The sequence below is a fragment of the Lynx rufus genome, unplaced genomic scaffold, assembly GCF_022079265.1.
Source record: "Lynx rufus isolate CCGP_SWC_20201006 ecotype Redwood Valley unplaced genomic scaffold, mLynRuf1.p SCAF_17, whole genome shotgun sequence".
NCBI classification, from domain to species: domain Eukaryota; kingdom Metazoa; phylum Chordata; class Mammalia; order Carnivora; family Felidae; genus Lynx; species Lynx rufus.
In genome coordinates, this window is record NW_025814831.1 from 5,875,851 (window position 1) to 5,894,458 (window position 18,608).

An 18,608-nucleotide genomic window follows, 5' to 3' on the forward strand; every position below is an offset into this window, starting at 1 on the left:
TAGTATATTCATCAGGTTGTGTACTCATCACCACCACCAGCTCCAGAACATCTCCACCCCAGGAAGAAACCCCATCCCCCCACCCCCACCACCCCGGCAACCACCATTTCAGGGTTTTCAAGGTTCCTCCGTGTTGCCGGGTGCATTAGTGCCTCACTCCTTTTATACCTGAATAATGTGCCATTGAATAGATTCGCCCCACAACATTTTGTTTATCCATTCACTGCTTGCTGGGCATTTGGGTTCTTTTCACTGGAAAGAATATATGTTGTATGGACATAACGTTCTCAGTTCTCTCAGGGTGTGTGGGAACAGAACTATTGCATCATAAGGTAGTTCTAGAACTTTCTGAGGATCTGCCAAACTGATCTCCACAGTGGCTGTGGTTTTTGTACTCCCACCAATAGTGCACAAACAAGGATTCCAGTTTCTCCACATCCTCACCAACCCTTACTGTTTTCTATTTTGTGTTTGTTTTAGAGTCATGCTCATAGGTAGGAAGTGGTTTTTCTTTATCTTTTCTTTCTTTTTTTTCCTTGAGAGGGAGAGAGAGAGAGCACAGGCAGGAGCTGGCAGGAGGGGCAAAGGGAGAGAAAGAGAATCCCAAGCAGGCTCCGAGCTCAGCAAGGAGCCTGATGCGGGTCAATCCCATGACCTTGGGATCACGACCTGAGCTGATAGCAAGAATCAGACGCTCAACCGACTGAGCCACCCAGGTGCCCCTGAAGTGGTTTTTCATTGTGTCGTGATTTATATTTCCCTAATGACTAATGATGTTGAGCATCCTTTCATGTGCTTGTTGGCTATTTTTATATATTCTTTGAAGAATATTCTGATCCTTTGCCCACTTTTTAATTAGGTTATCTTTTTACTACTGAGCTATAAGAGTTTTTGTTTTTGTTTTTTAATTTTTTTTTAACGTTTATTTATTTTTGAGACAGAGAGAGACAGAGCATGAACGGGGGAGGGGCAGAGAGAGAGGGAGACACAGAATCGGAAGCAGGCTCCAGGCTCTGAGCCATCAGCCCAGAGCCCGACGCAGGGCTCGAACTCACGGACCGTGAGATCGTGACCTGAGCTGAAGTCGGAGGCTTAACCGACTGAGCCACCCAGGCGCCCCAAGAGTTTTTTATATAATATTTCAGATCCTAGTTTCTTATCAAATATATGGTTTGCAAATACTCCAATTATGTATGTATCTTTTCACTTTATCGAGTGTTCTTTGAAACCCAATACTTTTCATCTTTATGAAATAGTTTATTTTGTTTTTCAGTTCCCTTTGCTTTTAGTGTCCTAAGAAACTGTTGCCTAATCCAAGATCATGAAGATTTGCTCCAAAAGTTTTACTTTTACATTTAGCTGTGGGTTTTCCCCAAATTATGCCCTGAATTATGTTAAGGAAGTTTCCTTCTCTTCTTAGCTTGTTGAGTATTTTCATCATGAAAGGTGTCGGATTTTATTAAATTCTTCTTCTGAGTCTGCTGAGATGATCATGTCTTATATTGATAGGGTGTATCACATTGATGGATTTTTGTGTGTGGAACCAACTTTGCATTCCTGGGACAAATCCCACTTGATCATGATAAATCATCCTTTTTATATGTTGCTGGATTTGGTCTGCTAGCAGCTGAGGATGTTGGCATCTGTATCACAAGGGTCTGCAGTTTTCTGTCGCTTGTGGTGTGAGATAACCCTGGCCTCAGAATGAGTTTGCAAGTATTCCCTCTTCAGTTTGTTTGGAAGAGTTTGTGAAGGATTGCTGTTGATTGTTGTTTTTTTAATATTTGATAGAATCCGCCATGAGGCCATCTGGTCCTGGGCTCTTTGTGGGTCATTTTTTGATTACTAGTTCAGTTTCTTCGCTTGTTCTAGATTTGTTCAGATTCTCTATTTCTTCTTGAGTCAGTCTGGTAGTTTCTCTCTAGGAATTGGTCTTTTTCATCAAGGTTGTCTCATTTGTGGCCATACGATTGTTCTTAGCATTCCTTTATAATCCTTTTTATTCCTGTGAAGTCAGTAATAACGTCCCTTCTTCCATTCCTGACTTTAGTAGAGGCTTCGCACTTTTTTTCCCACCTTGGTCACTTTCGCTGAAGGTTTACCAATTTTATTGATCTTAAATCAAAACTTAGCATTTTACAGTTCTCACTGCCCATATGACTTGTTTACTTCTGTGAGTAACCCTGTAGGCTCTTGGCTTGGGGAGGCATGGAACTTGCAACTTTTGGCCATTCTCAGGTTTGAGAATGCCCCTCTGACGTTATCATCTGCAAAATGGGGGATTAGAGGAGAGGTGGCACATGCTGTCAAGCTGCAAACTGTGGGCTTTGCCTGGGCTCCTTCACCTACTGGAAACTATCCTCACGAAGCTGAGCTCAATTTGCAAGCCTCAGTCCATTCCCTGTGCTCCTTAAGAGCGCCTGGCCCCCAGGGCCGTCCCTGGGGAGCTCTCAGAGACTTCAAGGACAGCTCGTGGGACAGCTACATTTTTTTCTTGCTTCTTTAAGCCCATAAAAGTTAATTGTGAGAACCAAAGAAAGACTCTTTTCTTCCAAAATTACATTTTTTTAATTCTTTCCTTATTTCAAAAACCGTGTATGATCATTTCCTGGAGGTAAAAGAAGCTAAGCACAAAGAAACAGTCCCCACGACCCTGTGAGCCCGAAGATGGACGCTGTGAACCCTTGGTGTGGGCTGTGAGGAGGGGTCACTTCTTAGAGTATTCTTGCGTGGGGTCTCCCAGCCAGACCTCTTTTATTTGGGGACACTTTGTCCAGAAATGAAGAGCGTTCACACGCTGGAGTAGTGGTTTCACACCCTGCCAATGAGGTGGTTACTGAGGGAGCTTTTTAAAAATGCAGATTCCCAGATACCACCCAGATTCACTGAGTCAGACTCTCTGAAGGTAGGGTCCAGGGAAATGCAATATGACCAGGTGATTCTGCACAATCAGGAGGGAGGACCCTTCATGTGCATTGTCTGTGGACCCCAGTCCTGGGGGAGGGCCGATGATTCCACAGTGACTCCCAGATGAAGACACTTGGTCCCAGCCTGGCTGGGGGAGCCCAAATCAGATCTGCAGCTGGGGACCTCACCTCTATACTCCCCATGCATGTTCTTCACTCCCAGCCCCGAGTCAGGACTGTGCAGGGCCCTGCAGCCTCCCCGTCTGGGGCTGGGGTCCTAAACAAGGGATTGTGTAGGGCTGGCTTGGCATCATTCCCAGGAAAGCAGATGATGTGGGCACACTGATATTTGAAAATTCCAAAGGGGCTCCACTGGCTGCCCAACTGTGTGCATCTTTTATTCCAAACCTGCGTGTCTCATACTTTTAAAACAAACACAGGAGAAATCATGTCAGTAGACATTTCCTGTCGTTTTTCTAACATAAGCGCCAAGGATAACAAACTCTATTATCTGTGTTGTATTTTCTCTATCATTTCCCAGTGAGCATCAGTGCCTTAATTTTTATTTCAGAAAATCACACTATTTCCTTTTCTCCTTTTTCATTTAGAGATATGAATCAAATCCTTGATGCCTATGAAAATAAGAAGCCGTTTTACCTGTATACGGGCAGGGGCCCCTCTTCCGAAGCAATGCATGTAGGTCACCTCATCCCATTTATTTTCACAAAGTAAGTATTGTATCGGGTACCTTTTTTCACTTCTATTGGTAAACCAGGAATGTTATTTATAAACCATGTCTAGAATGACAAGGCAGCCCTAGTTTCTGTTCGTTAGACAAACAAGGTGTGAGGGGACTGGTGCCTTTCTGGCTTCTGTTCACTTTGTTCCTGGTGTCACTTTAGAAAGCGTGGCGTGATGGGGTCAGCCAGCCTGTTTCCTCCTGTCCCTGTTCCTGTGACCGTGGCAGAGTCCCTTCCTTGAGCCTTCATTTCCACGTCTGCAGGAAGGGAGTGATAATACCTACCTCCTAAAACAGTTGCCAGCCTGCAAAATAATGTAAAACAGTACAAAGCTGAACGCAGGGCCCTCCAAGTTAATCGGTCATAGTGGTCAAATTTCACAGCATGACACTGTGCGGTTGTGTAGACGAGAAAGTTTTGCCATACGTCGTTAGCAGGGACTGTGTCTTCAGATTCAGAACAGAGAAACGAGACGGTAGCCTTCTTTCCCGGTGTGTCCTAGGTGGCTGCAGGATGTGTTTAACGTGCCCTTGGTCATCCAGATGACAGATGATGAGAAGTACCTGTGGAAAGACCTGACCCTGGACCAGGCCTACGGCTACGCCGTGGAGAACGCCAAGGACATCATCGCCTGTGGCTTTGACATCAACAAGACTTTCATCTTCTCTGATCTTGACTACATGGGGTAAGGAGAGGATGCTCAGCTGCCTTCTAAACAAGCAGATGCAGACGTCAGGGCCTCATCTCAGCCACAGCTGAGTCGGAGACATTGGAAATGGCCTTTAGGTCTGGTGAATGTTTTTATCCCTTTGTGAAACATTAGGATATGGTTTGTTGGTTTCGTTCTCCAGTTAAGGTTTCCATCCACAGCTTGAGACAGAATTGTAGTTTCTCTCCGAGGACCGTCAGTTTGCCGGGTTAGCGCCTTTCTCTTTCTTGGCATACTTTTCTCCTCACAGAGAAGGACTCGCTGGCACACAGTCCGTTCACGGGCCAGTTCTTTAAGTTGACCACTCAGTAGGCCAAAATACTGCATTTGGAAAATCCCTGAATTGAAACTTCTGAGGTCTGTTTCATCCCAAATGACTACGAAGAACTATGTTTGAAAAGTAAGGCTTTGTCAAGTGTCCCAAGAATATGCTGTTCGGCTCAGCAAATACATCCTGAGCACCTGAGACACGGCTCTCCCCGCAATCCCCACGGAACCTAAGGAGTGTGGCCCCCATCATACGAGGGCTCATTACCAGGCCAAGACAGGATGTGGCGAAAACACGGGATGGGCTGCATCCGCACTCAGTGCAGAGGAACGTGGTCCTTACCGTTTCCCCAAAACGTCCCTTTTTATAAGGACTGAAATCTGAATGGTGGCTTTATATCCACAGAGAGACATAGTTGCGTTGATAAGAAGTCTGGCCTTTCTACCAACTAGTAAATGAATTAGTAATTTTTTAATTTTACCTTGAGATTTTTAAAATCGCATCTCTGTGGGCATACAGGCATCGTGGTGTGGTGTCCTCGGTGGGTTGGCCGGTGCTCCTCTCTGGCGTCACTGCCACGTCCGGCCAGATGGCACACCCCATGGTCCCACCGCCCCACCTTTGAGTGTGTTCTGACTTCTCCTCTCCCTGCGCCACCTCCAAACACGCCATCAAGCTCCCTTTTCCCAGGAGCTGTCCCTCCTACAGCCTGAGTCACGTGCGCCTCCTTCACCCCCCCCCCCAGCACCACTCAGCCACATCTGGGACGCCGTGAGGGGTGGCCCTGTCCCGCTTGGTCAGTACAGTAGACACGGGGTGCCTTCTGTGGCAGGCGCCCTCCTCGGTCCTGAGAACACGGCAGTGGGCCAAACATAGTCCCTGCCTCGCTGCCCGGAGATGCCGGTGAGGCAGAAGCAAGCGCCCCTTGCAAGCCCACGAAGATGACTGAGTGGGTGGGCACGTGATGGGGGGTGGACTTTTGAATAGTGCCCGTGAAAGGCCACCGCACAGCCCCCCCACCTCCCGGCTCTCGGCACATGCTGAGAGAACGTGGGGTCTGGGGCAACTTTTCCAGCCTGTCTCTGGTAACTGCACTTGTGCGTCCTGTGGCTTTGCTCGGCAGGAACTTCCTCTTCTTCCGTGAACGTGCAGGAGTGATGAAAACCCGGATAACGTGTAAATCAACGGTTCTGTGCTGCCTCTTCTCCGAAAGACCTCTTTTGTTGAACCTAAAGTCAAGAGAGAAGTTTTAAAAGCTAAATCCTGTTTTCAGCAGTTTCTTTTAAACAGTTGAGCATTTTACTTTTTTTTCTTGAGACTTAACTCAGAATCCAGATCTTTGATTGAGAAAAGCTCCTTCCCGGTCTTTAGGAGCTGAAACTACAGCAAAGCCAGCCTCCAGCCCCCTCTCTGGGTGGGAGCGAAGCAGCCAGGGCCCCGTGGGGAGAGAAGTCCACGGCAGGCAGGCTGGCCCCGGACACCCTGTCCCCACACACATTTCTGGCCCTGTGCGTGGGCCCAGAGAGGCCTTCCTGCCAGGAGCCATGAGGGACGGAAAGATACTGCACCGGGGATCTGCGAGCTGGTATTCCAGACCCAGCTCCGCTCCTGGTTGGTGTGGTTCCTTGGGGCGAGTCTGTATGTTCTCTGAGCCACCTGTAAGTCGGGGGTTGAGCACAAGTGGCGGGCAGCCCAGGGGAGGGTCCTTCCGTGTGCCCTGCCCGGGTTCCCATCCTGACCACCGTTTACCGTGCGCCGGGCAGCTGAGTCACCCGCCGTCCGCCTGCTTGCCCGGCTCGCTCGCTCACGTGTTCCCTGAGCATCTGCGACGTGCCAGACTTACGCAGGGGATACAGCTGCCCACGGGACACTTATCCGGCAGCTGTGTCGGGTTATCTGCAAACGGCGAGAGTCGGCAGTTTAACAGATGCCAAACCAGGTGATAATGAGGGCTGTGAGGACAAACGAAGGACAAAAGTCGGGAGGTCATGGCGCCCCTGCCGCAGTTTCATGAGGACTTAGTGAGGTGCTACACGCAAAGCGGCCTTTGAGCAGTATGTGGTGAGCGCTTCGTAAATGTACGACCTAAAATCCCGTTGGGCTCTAAAACCCTGTCACTGATGGCCCGTGTGAGGTAACCTGGGAACTGTTCTTTAAACCGTGTGAGTGTGCAGGGCAGGTGCCGTCCCAAGGGGAGCGAGGTGTTCGGCCCTCACGTAGGAGACGCGGCCAGATCTGCTCCTTGGCAGCAGGGGCGAGGCCTCGGCGCGCGGCCCGGCATCGCGTCGCGTGGGCCCCGGGTGCGCCTGGGGAGCCGAGGACCCTTCCGGGGAGACTGCGGTGCTCACAGGGCGGCCCCCTCTCACCCTAAGGCCCGCATGGCCCAAGCACTGGCCATCTGCTAAGAAAGGGCAAGGTTATCTTACTCAGAAACGCTGCTCAGACACCGCCGGCCCGGAGCGCTGTTGCCATGGGGCTGCTGTAGACTCCGCTCCTCGTGGGGCTGGGGGCCCTCTCGTGCAGCTCAGCCGCGGGCAGATTGGCCCTGCTGGTTAGCTTTCGTGGTTGCCTCCACCCAAGGCAGAGTCTTGCTGTGGCCCTCGCCCCCGGGCGCCACACAGTGGCTTGTCCTCCCCAGGTGTAAGCAGCGTGAGGCCGCCCCACCCCCAGGACCCTCTCCAGCGTGAGGGAGCTCCTGTCTCAGCAGGACCACAGAGCAGGCGTCTTTCCAGGCGGCGGCTGCGCTCTGCTCTGAGTGGGCGACCCGCGGGGGTCAGGGGGGCACTTTGCATGTCGCCAGGTTCCTAGTGTCTCCTCTGTAGCTCTGTTCCCCGGCCAGTGCCCTGGGGCCGAAATTCAGCAGGCTGCTGAGTGAAAGCTGCCATCTCCTCCCGAGCGGGGCTCTGCTCAACTCGGAACAAACCCTGGTGTGCTGGCCTTCCCCTTTGTACCCTCCCTGCCGGTGCCCCTGCCTTTCTGACACTCCCCTCCCTGCCTGCCCGGAGACCGTCAGCAACCTTCCATCCAGGAGCTAGTCTTAAACTCTTTCAGAAGCTGTGCGATGTGGTGAGGAAAGCAGAGGCTTTGCGGCCAGACAAGCCTGCGTTTGGGTCCCGGCTCCTGTACTCACAGGGTCGGTGACGTGACTCTCAACCTCTCGGAGCCTCCGTCTTTGCCTATAGGGGGAGGTAGAGCTACTATCTTAAAAGAGAGTTGGAACATAGCACGGCTCCCGCTACAGGATGCAAGCACCTAGTAAACACTAGCTGTCCCCGTTTCCCTTTCTGTCCTGCGGTGCCTGACACATGGTAGGGCTGGAGACCAGGGCTGCTGAGTATACTGGAGATGCTGTGCAAGAAGTCACTCTGGGTTCTGCCCCTCCCTGTGTCAGCTTCGTCCTCAGCCTTAGGTTCCTCTGGTAGCAGAATGGCTGCCACAGATCCAGGCCTCATATCCACATCCCTCAGTGTCCAGAAGTGAGAATCCAATTGCTTGAATCAGCCACTGTAGGCCCAGCCTTGTTGCTGAGCATGGGGTCTTCCTGCCCAGACAGCACGGCCGCCCTGCAGTGGAAGGGGCAGTGGGGGCTGGACGCGGTGGTTTCTATCCAACACTGTCCGGCAACAAGTTGCAGATATCCCCCCCCACACACACACACACAACCAAACAGCGTGTGTCAACAGAAAAGCTCCCTTGGAGCTCCCAGACTTGAAGCTCTGCGGTAGCTTGACCGCCCACCCGGCTGAGTTGAGATACTCCGTGTCGGCCCGAGTCGGCCTGCGTCGGTGTGGTCTTGCCTCATGTGCTTATTGTCTTGTGTTGGTTTCATGCTGGTTTCCACCCTCCCCCAGCCACCCTACTTTGCCTGCCACGGGTACCTTCGCCTACAAGTGCCTTCTGGGAGCCTCCGTGCCCACTCTGTGTCCTCAGCCCACACGCGTGCACTCAGGTTTCACCAGCCTCTGCTTTGGCCTCGGGGGCAGGCCACCCTGTGAGCCTGAGATTTGATTCTGATTGTCCTTGCAGGGCGAGTCCAGGCTTCTACAAGAACGTGGTGAAGATTCAGAAGCACGTCACCTTCAACCAAGTGAAAGGCATCTTCGGCTTCACTGACAGTGACAGCATCGGTGAGGGGTCGCTGCTGCCTGCGGCCCTGCGGGCTGGTGTGAACCACGGGTGTCTGCCCCGGGGCGGAGCTCTCTCAGCTGGTGACGTTTGCCACTAGCCTCCACATAGTGAGCTCCCGGGCAGGTCCCCTCGTGAGGCTGAAGAGCTTTGTGGTGCCTTCGGCCCCATTTCTGGGCTGCGTGGAGCAGAACTTCAGGAGACCATCTGTCATCCCCTGGAGGTTTAGAAGAAAGAAGAGGGTAGGGATGACTGGAGCTCCTCTGCCCACTCGTGGGGTCCCAGCCAGTGTGGGACACCTCTGGCGGAGACCCAGGGGCTGCAGGACGATCTGCTCTGATGCCCGGGAGCCTCAGTTTCCCCCGTAAGAGGACAGGTTTGATCAGAGGCCCTGTGGAGCCCACCCTGGCCACCCTCGCTCTCTTTCTGTGGCTCGGGCCCCTGTACATACGCTCTGCCCCTTTCCACATATCTCCATGCCTTTCAGATGCATCAGCCTTCTCTCCTAGACTCTTAGCTCCCGAAGCTAGGACTCGATCCCTGAGGCTCGTGGTGGGTCGCCCGACCCCCTCCCCTACTTTGTTTTGGGGGTGCAGCTCCAGGCCTGGGCAGCATGCCAGGATGTGCCTGCGGGTGCCACGCAGGAGTTTGCCCTGCTGGGAGGGAGCACGTCCCAGGGCCCTGTTGGCGAGGGACCCTCAGGGACACGTGCAGAGAGAAACGCCTTGGAGAGTCCTCACTGGGAGGCTTTTCACATGAGCCTTTTCTTTGATGTTTCAGTCAGACTCAATCCTGACAATTGGGGCATAAATCCTGTGCTTTTGAAAGGGTTTTTATCCTTGGAATCCCAGCATCCATTGGGAAGATGTCGCAGAGAAGGCTGCCCTGGACAAGAAAGGAGACAGTAGACGTACGAATAGCTGCGCACACTTTGCTTCCAGACGCCTGGGTTTGAATCCTGGCCCAGCCAACTGCTTGCTGTGTATTTGCTTTGGCAAGCTGTGTAAACAGTCTGAGCCCGAGTGTCCACAACTATAGAATGGAGGCCACGTGGCACCTTCTCATAGAGCTGTGAGCAGAGATGTGCCCGGGGAAGGCCCTGAGCAGAGCCCAGCACCCACATGTGGAGAATGGCCACCACTGCTCTGTGTTTTAATGGGGTGCTGCTGGTGGGGGCAGCCATCTACCTGGTCTCTCAAGAACAATGGGACCCCAGAAATGGGGTGTCTGCTAGGAGAGAGCATCACAGAGGCAGGACTTTCAGGGGAGAAGAGAAGCAGCGGCCCAGAACTCATCCTGCAGTGCCTGAGGAAACCCACATAGCACAGCTGGCGTGGGTGGGCCCTGCCCCACTTGTCAGGGTCGTACGAAGGTCAATGTGGCCCCGCCCCACTTGTCAGGGTCATATGAAGGTCGGTGTGGCCCCGCCCCACTTTCAGGGTCATACGAAGGTCGTCGCCCCTTGACCACTTTTGTGGGTCTAAGCAAGTAGCAGTGTTAACAGCAACACCCAAAAGATAAGAAAACGGTTTTAGGTTCCAGGGTATCATAATTTGTAACGACTGGAGATGAGGAACACCCGTGGGTAGAGGGTGGCCACACACTGCAGGACACGGTTGCGGGACAAAACGTATTTAACAACATGACGTATTTAGCAAACGTCACCAAGTAGGAAAAGCGGTAAGGAGAAACTAGATAGAGAGCAGTCGCAGAGGGAAGTGGAGGAAACAGACGGAAAGAGACGCAAGCGGAGACTGTAGATTTGTTTCTTCTCCCCACTGTTCTGTGCTTTCAGATTCCCTGAAATGACTATCGCTTCTCCAAAGGGGATGAAGCCCATCGGGTTCATCCCTTTCGCTGGGTGAATGAACCAGAACAGGAGTTGGCATCCTGTGTAAAAATATTTTGTTGGCACTTTCAGGAAAGATCAGCTTTCCTGCCATCCAGGCCGCTCCTTCCTTCAGCAACTCATTCCCTCAGATCTTCGGAGACAAGACAGACGTCCAGTGCCTCATCCCGTGTGCCATCGACCAGGTCAGCAGGCAGAGCAAGGCGTTCTTGGTCTGGGGCGCCGCACCCTTTGATGGGAAAAGGAGGTTTTAAGAGGTGTTGGGTGGGGGGCGATTCTGCTAGCTAGCTGGGAGCTCGGGAGCGTCCCTGGAGGCCACGAGGGTGCTGCTCACGGGCTGACGGCCAGCCCCTCTCTGCCCACTGTCCTCAGAGGCCCCTCTCGCCCCGTAGGATCCTTACTTCAGGATGACAAGAGACGTCGCCCCCAGGATCGGCTACCCCAAACCAGCCCTGCTGCACTCGACCTTCTTCCCCGCCCTCCAAGGGGCCCAGACCAAGATGAGCGCCAGCGACCCCAACTCTTCCATCTTCCTCACAGACACCGCCAAGCAGATCAAGACCAAGGTGAGCACTGCCCAGGGTGCAGGGGCAGCCCGTGCACACAGTAGACCGCGCCCGAGAGAGACACAGGCATGCACACGGTGGCGGGACTGTCCTTCTGGCGTCCTGGGTTCGGGGGTCCATGACTGCCGCCTGCAAGCGCGCGGCAGCCTGTCCCCATCCCCGGACATCAGCTGAATTTGTTTTGTTTGTGTCGTTCTGTTTAGGCAGAAGTGGGGATTTTTCTTCCTTTTCTCTTTTCCACTTGCCCACCAGCACCGTGCCCGAGCGGTTTTCTTTAAAGTAAACAAACAATAGGAAACGCGTTAGTGCGTTTCTGCACAGCAGCCGTATTCCAGGAACGGACCAGGTGCCTTACGTTTTCTGTTTCTGTTTCTCACCGGGAGGTAGTGGTGACTTCCTCTTAGAGGAACGAGAGGGATGAAGGCCAGAGGGATGACCGGCTTGACCAGGCTTCCACCTCAGAAACCATCAGAGTGCCGCCTGGCCTGGCCTGTGAGCGGCCACGACCAGGGTGGGGTGCAGGGGCCGCACATTCTCACGGAGACCCGACGTGGGTGGGTGCCCTTTGACAGGACGGTTGTGTCCGGCCCGGCGCGCAGCAGGCGCTCATTAAGTGTTTGGTGTTGACGCACCAAAGAAACCAGAGTTAGGAGTTTTTGCATTTTCCAGGGCCCTGCTTCTGTTGCCCAGTGCTGAAATGCCTGTATGGGTACGGTCCCCTCTTGTCCCACAAAGCAGTGAACGTTTTATTTGGAATCCAGTGAGTGTTTGCAGGTTGGAAGATTACAGCGGGAGTGATCAAAACTGTTTGAGGCACGTAACGCAACCCTCTGAGTCACTGCCCGCCCTGACCCTCGTGGGGTCCCTAGCGGGTTCTAGTTGACGACGGGGAAACCCTTAATGGCAAAACCCTCTTCCAGGAAATGGGTGCCGTCAGTTCTACCCCCCTCTGTTGGAAGCTGATGTACTCGGGGGTTTTTTGTCTGCTTTCCCTACTGGCTGGAAGTTCCAGAGCATGGAGTGCAGGGGAGGGAGGGAGGCTCCTCTTTTCTCCAGAGGAGAAGTCATCTTGTTTGGTTCTGAGTTGTTTTAAAGAAGTCATTTATGGGTCTGGGGCATTTTTCATTAACTTGGGGACCATCAAGGACCCTGAGGGCTGGATGGGCAGTGAGCACAGGGTCAGAAAGCACACAGCTGCAGAGGCCACCAGGGTTGTGAGCGGCCTGTGGGGCAGACAGGGCAGGCTAGCCCTCGTTCTCAGTCCCCAAGCCCACCTTCCACTCCCGAGTCCGAAGCTCCACACGAGCCAGGGTGGGGGCATGTGCTCCAGCCCTCCTGAGAATAACCACAGTAGACGAGCTGGGGACACGGCGGTTCGGCTGCGGCATCACCCGCCACATGTTGACATCTGTGATCTCAGTCCTGACAACCACCCAGGGAGGCCGTGACCATTTTGTAGGCAAGGAAATCAAGACTCAGGGGCCAGGCCGCTTCTTCCATCCACACAGCTGGGGAGTGGTGGGGTCGGCACCGGTGCCCAGCTCCCCCAGTGCATGGGCCCCTCCCATAACCTAGAGTCAGGAGCCCCAGGCTTTCTGGGCCCTGCCACTTAGCGAGTGACCTCGCCATCCAGGGAAGTCATTTGGGAAGTGGGAGCAGCCGTACCGATTTCATAGCCTTGAGACCAGGCTTACGTGAGATCATACACGTGCTGCCTGAATTTAAGGATTTAGTTCAAAAACTGAATGGTTGGACGACTCCTTTGTAGTACAGGCCAAAACAGGCCTTTCCCAGGCTGCTGCAGGGCCCCGCCAGAGCCCACCGAGTCAGACCCTCCTTCCTGCAGGTGGCCTTGGGGTGTGGAAGCCCCTCTTCCGGGATGAGTGTCTGCAATACGGTTTGCCAGCCTGGCCACCCACCCCCCCACCCCCCCCCACCCCCCCCCCCACCCCCCCCGCTTGTGATTTCTGCTAACAAGACCCGTTTAGTGAATACTCCCAGACTGGCCTCTGGCTCGGGGGCGGACATTCAGTGGCCCTCCTCTGCCCTGTGCCTGGGGCTCCTGCAGGCCAGCTCCCCTCTCCCGTAGGATCGTAGCAGCCAGAGTTCACTGGCTGTCAGAGCTCGCTGGTTGAGTCAAGTTCCCCCATCCTTCAACTCAGACGTCCTCACTGGTGAGGTTCCTCTTATGGCAAAAATCGCGTGGTTTTGGTACGTCTCACCTGCTTCTGTGATTTTTGGATCCTGACAGCTGCATTCTGGTCGCCACAACCAAGGCTGCTCTCCACCCTAATACAAACCCGTTTTCCTGCTGGCTTCCCATGAGCAAGGCCCCAGTGGTGCTGAGGACCGGCCAGGCCCACAGCAGGCAAACTTAAGCCACTCTCAGAGGTCTGGTGTCCTAGGGAGGGTCAGCCCGGCTCTGCCGTTCACTGCCACATACCGCAGGTCCTTGACACGGCACCTCATTATCATCCATAGAGTGCCGAGGTCATTGGGTTGTCGGGGTTAACTAACGTGATAACGAAGGCATGCCTGTGTGCCATCATTGGACGAGGCCCTGCCCAGGGAGGAGTAGCACACAGGAGGCGGGTGTTCGCCGTGCATCTCCTAAAACATGCGGCAAACACGCCTTTCCTCCTCTTCCTCTCAGACGAGGACTGGGAACTGTCACCTTTAAAACCACCCCGTGGAGCCTGGGGAACGCTGTCCCCAAGACTTACGTCCTGGCACTCGAGTGTCTTCCCTAAGGCCCAGCAGTGGCCTGGCGTGGCCCAGGAGTCTGAACACAGGAAGATGCCCGTGCAGGCGGGGGCTGCCCCAGACCCGTGACCCCATGAGACCCCCAGCGCCTACCCGAGGGCACCAGACCTCAGGAGAACCCACTACCGTGTGCTCTTTCTGTTTATTTTGTATCTTCAATAGCTTTTGCAGTTTGCTTACACTGATTTTGTTTTATAACTTGGTCTTTTTTGTGAAAAAGAGGAAAGATGAACCCGCACTTGTCTTCATTTCTCCTCCCCGCAACCCACCCGCCAGCATCTACCCCTCACCAGTTGCCCCTTGTGCAGGGCACAGGGCAGGTCCCGCTCTCCCAGAGCAGCCGCTTAGCGGCCACCACCAGCGGGAGTGGGTGTCCCTGACTCCCTGGTGACGGAAGAGCCTCTGCCCCTGGTGTCCCCGCTGCTGCTTGTTCATGGCGTCCAGTCAGTAATCTGCCCTGCGGTCCTGGGGAGAAGGGGTAAACATCTCAACATAGAAACTGTCAGCGCTGCCCCCTTTTCCCCATCAAAGAAAAATAGAGTGACAGGCCACCTGGATGGCTCAGTTGGTTAAGCGTCTGACTTTGGCTCAGGTCATGATCTCGCGGCCCGTGAGTTCGAGTCCCGCATCGAGCTCTGCGCTGACAGCTGGAGCCTGGAATCTGCTTCCACTTCTGTGTCTCCCTCTCTCTCTGCCCCTCCCCTGCTCGCGCTCACTCACTCTCACTCCCTCTCTCGCTCTCAAAAATAAACGTTAAAAAAAAAAAACAGGGTGACACTTGTACGTAGCAGGTTTCAAATGTTTGTGGAAAGAAGGTTGAGGAAAATGTGTCCTCTTTAACTTTTCTTCTCTCGTCTCTTGGCCCTGATTTCTCCCAAGATTATCTTCAGCGATTCCAAAAAGCCATTTTTGTTCGTTGCCGAGTCTTTCTTCAGTTCCTGAAACCGCGTATCTTTAGGTGGGGCTGCTGCAGGCGCTGTCTGCCTCTGTGCTTCTTGTGGGCTCTGCTCTCTCTTACTAGCCCCATTCTTGTGGCTCCCACTCTCTCTTCCACGTGGCGAAGGCAGCAGCCCCCCTTCCGTGGCGGTCTCTTTCACTCTGAAGGTGGCTGGTGGCTGCCGGTCACCGGAGAACTGTAGGCCACCCCTCCCCGCTCCAGTGCAGGCGGTGCTTTGGCTTTCCCAGCTCTGTTCTGTCTCTTGGGGTCGGGGGGACCAGAGCTAATCCCCACCCCCACTCCTCTCCAGTCAGCCCGCCAGCACGTACCCGGGCTTGATGGACGGGGAGGGACAGTCGTGGGGCTCCTCCTCCCGACGGTGAACCCCAGCCTCCCTCCATCTGGGACCTGACGGGGCAGAAGGCAGTCACTGGCCCGACCACCACCCTCGGCTCTCAGCCGGTTTCCGCACGCGGGGCGGCCGAAACCAACCAGCATCTCTGTGCTTACTGGTGCAGGTCAACAAACACGCGTTTTCCGGAGGGAGAGACACCGTTGAGGAGCACAGGGAGTTTGGAGGCAACTGTGACGTGGACGTGTCCTTCATGTACCTGACCTTCTTCCTCGAGGACGATGACAGGCTCGAGCAGATCAGGAAGGTGGGACCACAGGCCGCAGGGTCCAGCGGTCCCCGGCTCTGTCATAGGGGCCGTGCCGGGGGGGAGGGGGGTGGCGGCCAAGCTTACGGGGGTCGGAGCCTCTCAGGGCCCGGGCCTCGGGGACAGGCGCCCAGCCGAGACGAGATGAAAACCGAGGAGGTCCGTCTGCTTTAACCACATGCAGGAAGCCTCATAACGGGTAGTTCGTGGAAGAGAAAGCACTGAGTGCGGTGCGGTTCCCACACACACAGGTCTGCTCTTACTGGACGCTACGGAATCTGTCTAGATAGGTTCACACAAGACGGCATCGGAGTTAAAATAGTTCCCCCACCGAGTTAGCAGGTTTGTGCTGCTGCGGTGTTTGCAGATGCTTCGAGGCCCACGCGGGTGAGTCAAGTGTTCGCGGCACGGCCTCTCCGCGAGCAGTTTGCTGAGAAGCGTGAAGAAAGAGCCCAGGGAATGTCCGTAGCCTTTGTCTTAGGCTTTCCAGGCCCTGGAATCTTTTGCAAGGAAGTAGTCCCGAATAAGAAAGAGCTCTCCATACAAAGATGTTTAACACTGATAATAGCAGGAAGTTCACAGCAGACTGTACAGCAGAAGGGACGCTGACCGGGAAGGACGGGTGATCACGCAGGCACGAGTTTGCAGTGACACGGACAACGTGCCCGTGACAGTGATCGCAGTTACCAGAGTGGAAATGCAGTGAGATCAGCTATTCTTAAAGTTAAGAATCTAGGAGGAAACACGCCAGGATGGCAGTGGCTCTCGGCTGCTGGGTGCTGGCTCTGCAGGTGATTTTCCTCCACCTTTGCTGCTACTTTGTACTTTGTGTCAAGTTCGCTCAGTGAGCACGTCCTCCTTTCACAGTTAAATGAAAAGAGAGTCAGCAAAGGTTTAGAAAAGCTGGTAAAGCTGAAGGGAACGGTCGTCGTTCGGCCTGGAGTCCTGCCGCCCAGAAAGGAGGGCGGGTGGGGCGAGTGGCGGGTTGTGGCCACTCGTCAGGCGGGGCGTAACGCGCAGTTTGAGATGCAGGTTCTTGTTCTGCCGAGCGCCCCCCGTGCACCGGGGTGAGCGTGGGTGAGCCGGGCACGTGCAGCCGTGTCTCACTGCGGTCTGTCTCCCTCCGGGCAGGACTACACGAGTGGAGCCATGCTCACCGGTGAGCTCAAGAAGATCCTCATAGAGGTTTTGCAGCCCTTGATCGCCGAACACCAGGCCAGGCGCAAGGAGGTCACGGACGAGATCGTGAAAGAGTTCATGACTCCCCGGAAGCTGTCCTACGACTTTCAGTAACATTCGTTTTATACGCGCTTATAAAAGAGATGTAATTTACCAGTAATCCCAGCCCAATCGAATCACCGCTATCCGTAGGCTCTGTCACACGGTAATTCCTGGCCTGGAATCTGTAAGCCCTGTGTGTGTATCCATACTGTTTCTTCCTGTGATGCCCTCCTTTCTGTCTCTTGCGGCAAAACCCTTGGGGATTGGGTGCCAGCTAACGTTTCGTGGTCGGACAGTCCAGCTGGAGTCTCTCCCACAGAGCAGCCCCCAGAGGTGAGACCTTTGGGGGTCTGCCCCCGACGGGGGGCAGCCTGTCGGGTCCACAGGACAGCTGCCATTGAAAACGTCCTGCGGGTTCCCAGCCTACTCTCCGAACCTGCTCTGTGAACGAACGTGGAGCGTGCATACGTATCTGCAGTCAGAACGTCACGATCATAGAGTGAGACGTGCTTCGAAAAGTCTATGTGGGAAGTTTAACGGGCACAGATGTATTTCCCCCGTGCCCCCCAAAATGTAAAAGGATCGCCAGCTAAAGCTTTGCTGTCCGTTTGGCTAAGAGCGCTCCCAGCTTGAAGGCTGCTCTTCGTTGGCCCAGGTTGGCCAGTTTTTATTAAATTGAGTCTTCTGTGGGCAAGACTCTCCAGTTCACTTACCACACTCCAGACCGTGCATGCACCACACTCCAGCAATCATGCTTTTCCCTGAGCGTACTAATACTTCGTCCCCACCAAGTAACCCTGACACTCCACGCTGAAAGCCGGTGGCTGCTTCGCACTGACGGTGCCCGGGGCTGAGGGGTCTGTTGTCTTTGCAGATCCTTTTGTTTTGACACTTGACTGGCGTGGAAGTCTCTCTGCACAGAGCAGTGCCCTGGGGCAGGTGGATGTAGCTAGACCGCGTGCAGCCGCCCTCACGGCCCTCGGCGGCGCGTCCACGGGAGGCCTGTTGAACCGTGCGCCCTATATAGTTTTGGAAAAGCGGAAGACCTATCTCAGGGAAAGCCCTTGGTTGAGGTGTCTGTCCTTCCTGGAGGCACAGGGTCCACTCCCTCATGTCACTCGTTGGCGTGAATAAACTTGCTTCAGTCCTGCCTGTGTCTCGGTGCCGTGTCTGGGGTTTGAGGAGCAAGCAGGCCCGCGTCAGGCCCAGGGCCGTGCTGCGCCTGCCGCCGACAGCGGAGGCCTCTCCGAGGGTGGCCGTCGCGTCCCGGGGTCCCGCCAGGGGGTGATGTGGGGCGGAGACACAGACAGAAAATCCCCTTGGCGCTGGGATGCAGGCTCCCAGGAGTCGGCCGGAAGGTAGCCCGTCTGCCTAGTTTCTAGCCCTCGGTGGCCACCCTGGTGCTGGCTGTCCCACGGCGGAGGTGTCCCCGCGAGCGGCGGTGCTGGCCGTCACGCGGTGGAGATGCCCCAGCCGGTGGCCGTCCCCACCCCGCGGACAAGGGAGCGGCCATGGGGTGGGCAGTGGCGGTGCCGGTGGAGCGGGAGCTGGGCGGTAAGCTGGGCCGGCCCTGCCGGAATGGAGCCTGGAGCCCTCCCCCCGCCCATCCTCATCAGGTGGGGAAACGGCCTAAGAGAGGGCAGTGGGGCTTGTCCGAGGCCACACGCTGAGTTGCGACTCCGCAGGCCCGCCCGGCCTCTTATTTGCTGTCTCCACACGGACGCAGAGGGGCCGTGTCACCAACGAGGGCGCCGAGGGTCCCACCCTGGTACCGGTGTGTGGTACAACCTCACCCGTCTCCCTCCCCGCCCCCCACCCGACCCGACTCCTGCTGGCCAGAGTCCCCAGCCCCTTCTCGGCCGGCT

The 18,608-nt window shown here is 54.9% G+C and overlaps 1 protein-coding gene across 1 annotated transcript in view; it reads left to right on the plus strand.

The window, feature by feature from the left end:
* WARS1 (tryptophanyl-tRNA synthetase 1) overlaps positions 1 to 17,893 on the plus strand; it is a 30,499-nt gene extending 12,606 nt beyond the window's left edge. Inside the window, exons 5-11 of the mRNA XM_047080105.1 lie at positions 3,515 to 3,634; positions 4,149 to 4,331; positions 8,650 to 8,750; positions 10,670 to 10,782; positions 10,990 to 11,163; positions 15,382 to 15,522; positions 16,654 to 17,893. Coding sequence (XP_046936061.1) covers positions 3,515 to 3,634; positions 4,149 to 4,331; positions 8,650 to 8,750; positions 10,670 to 10,782; positions 10,990 to 11,163; positions 15,382 to 15,522; positions 16,654 to 16,815 — 994 coding nt within the window. The 3' untranslated portion in view covers positions 16,816 to 17,893. The remainder of the gene's footprint in view (positions 1 to 3,514; positions 3,635 to 4,148; positions 4,332 to 8,649; positions 8,751 to 10,669; positions 10,783 to 10,989; positions 11,164 to 15,381; positions 15,523 to 16,653) is intronic.
* The last annotated feature ends 715 nt before the right edge of the window (positions 17,894 to 18,608 follow it).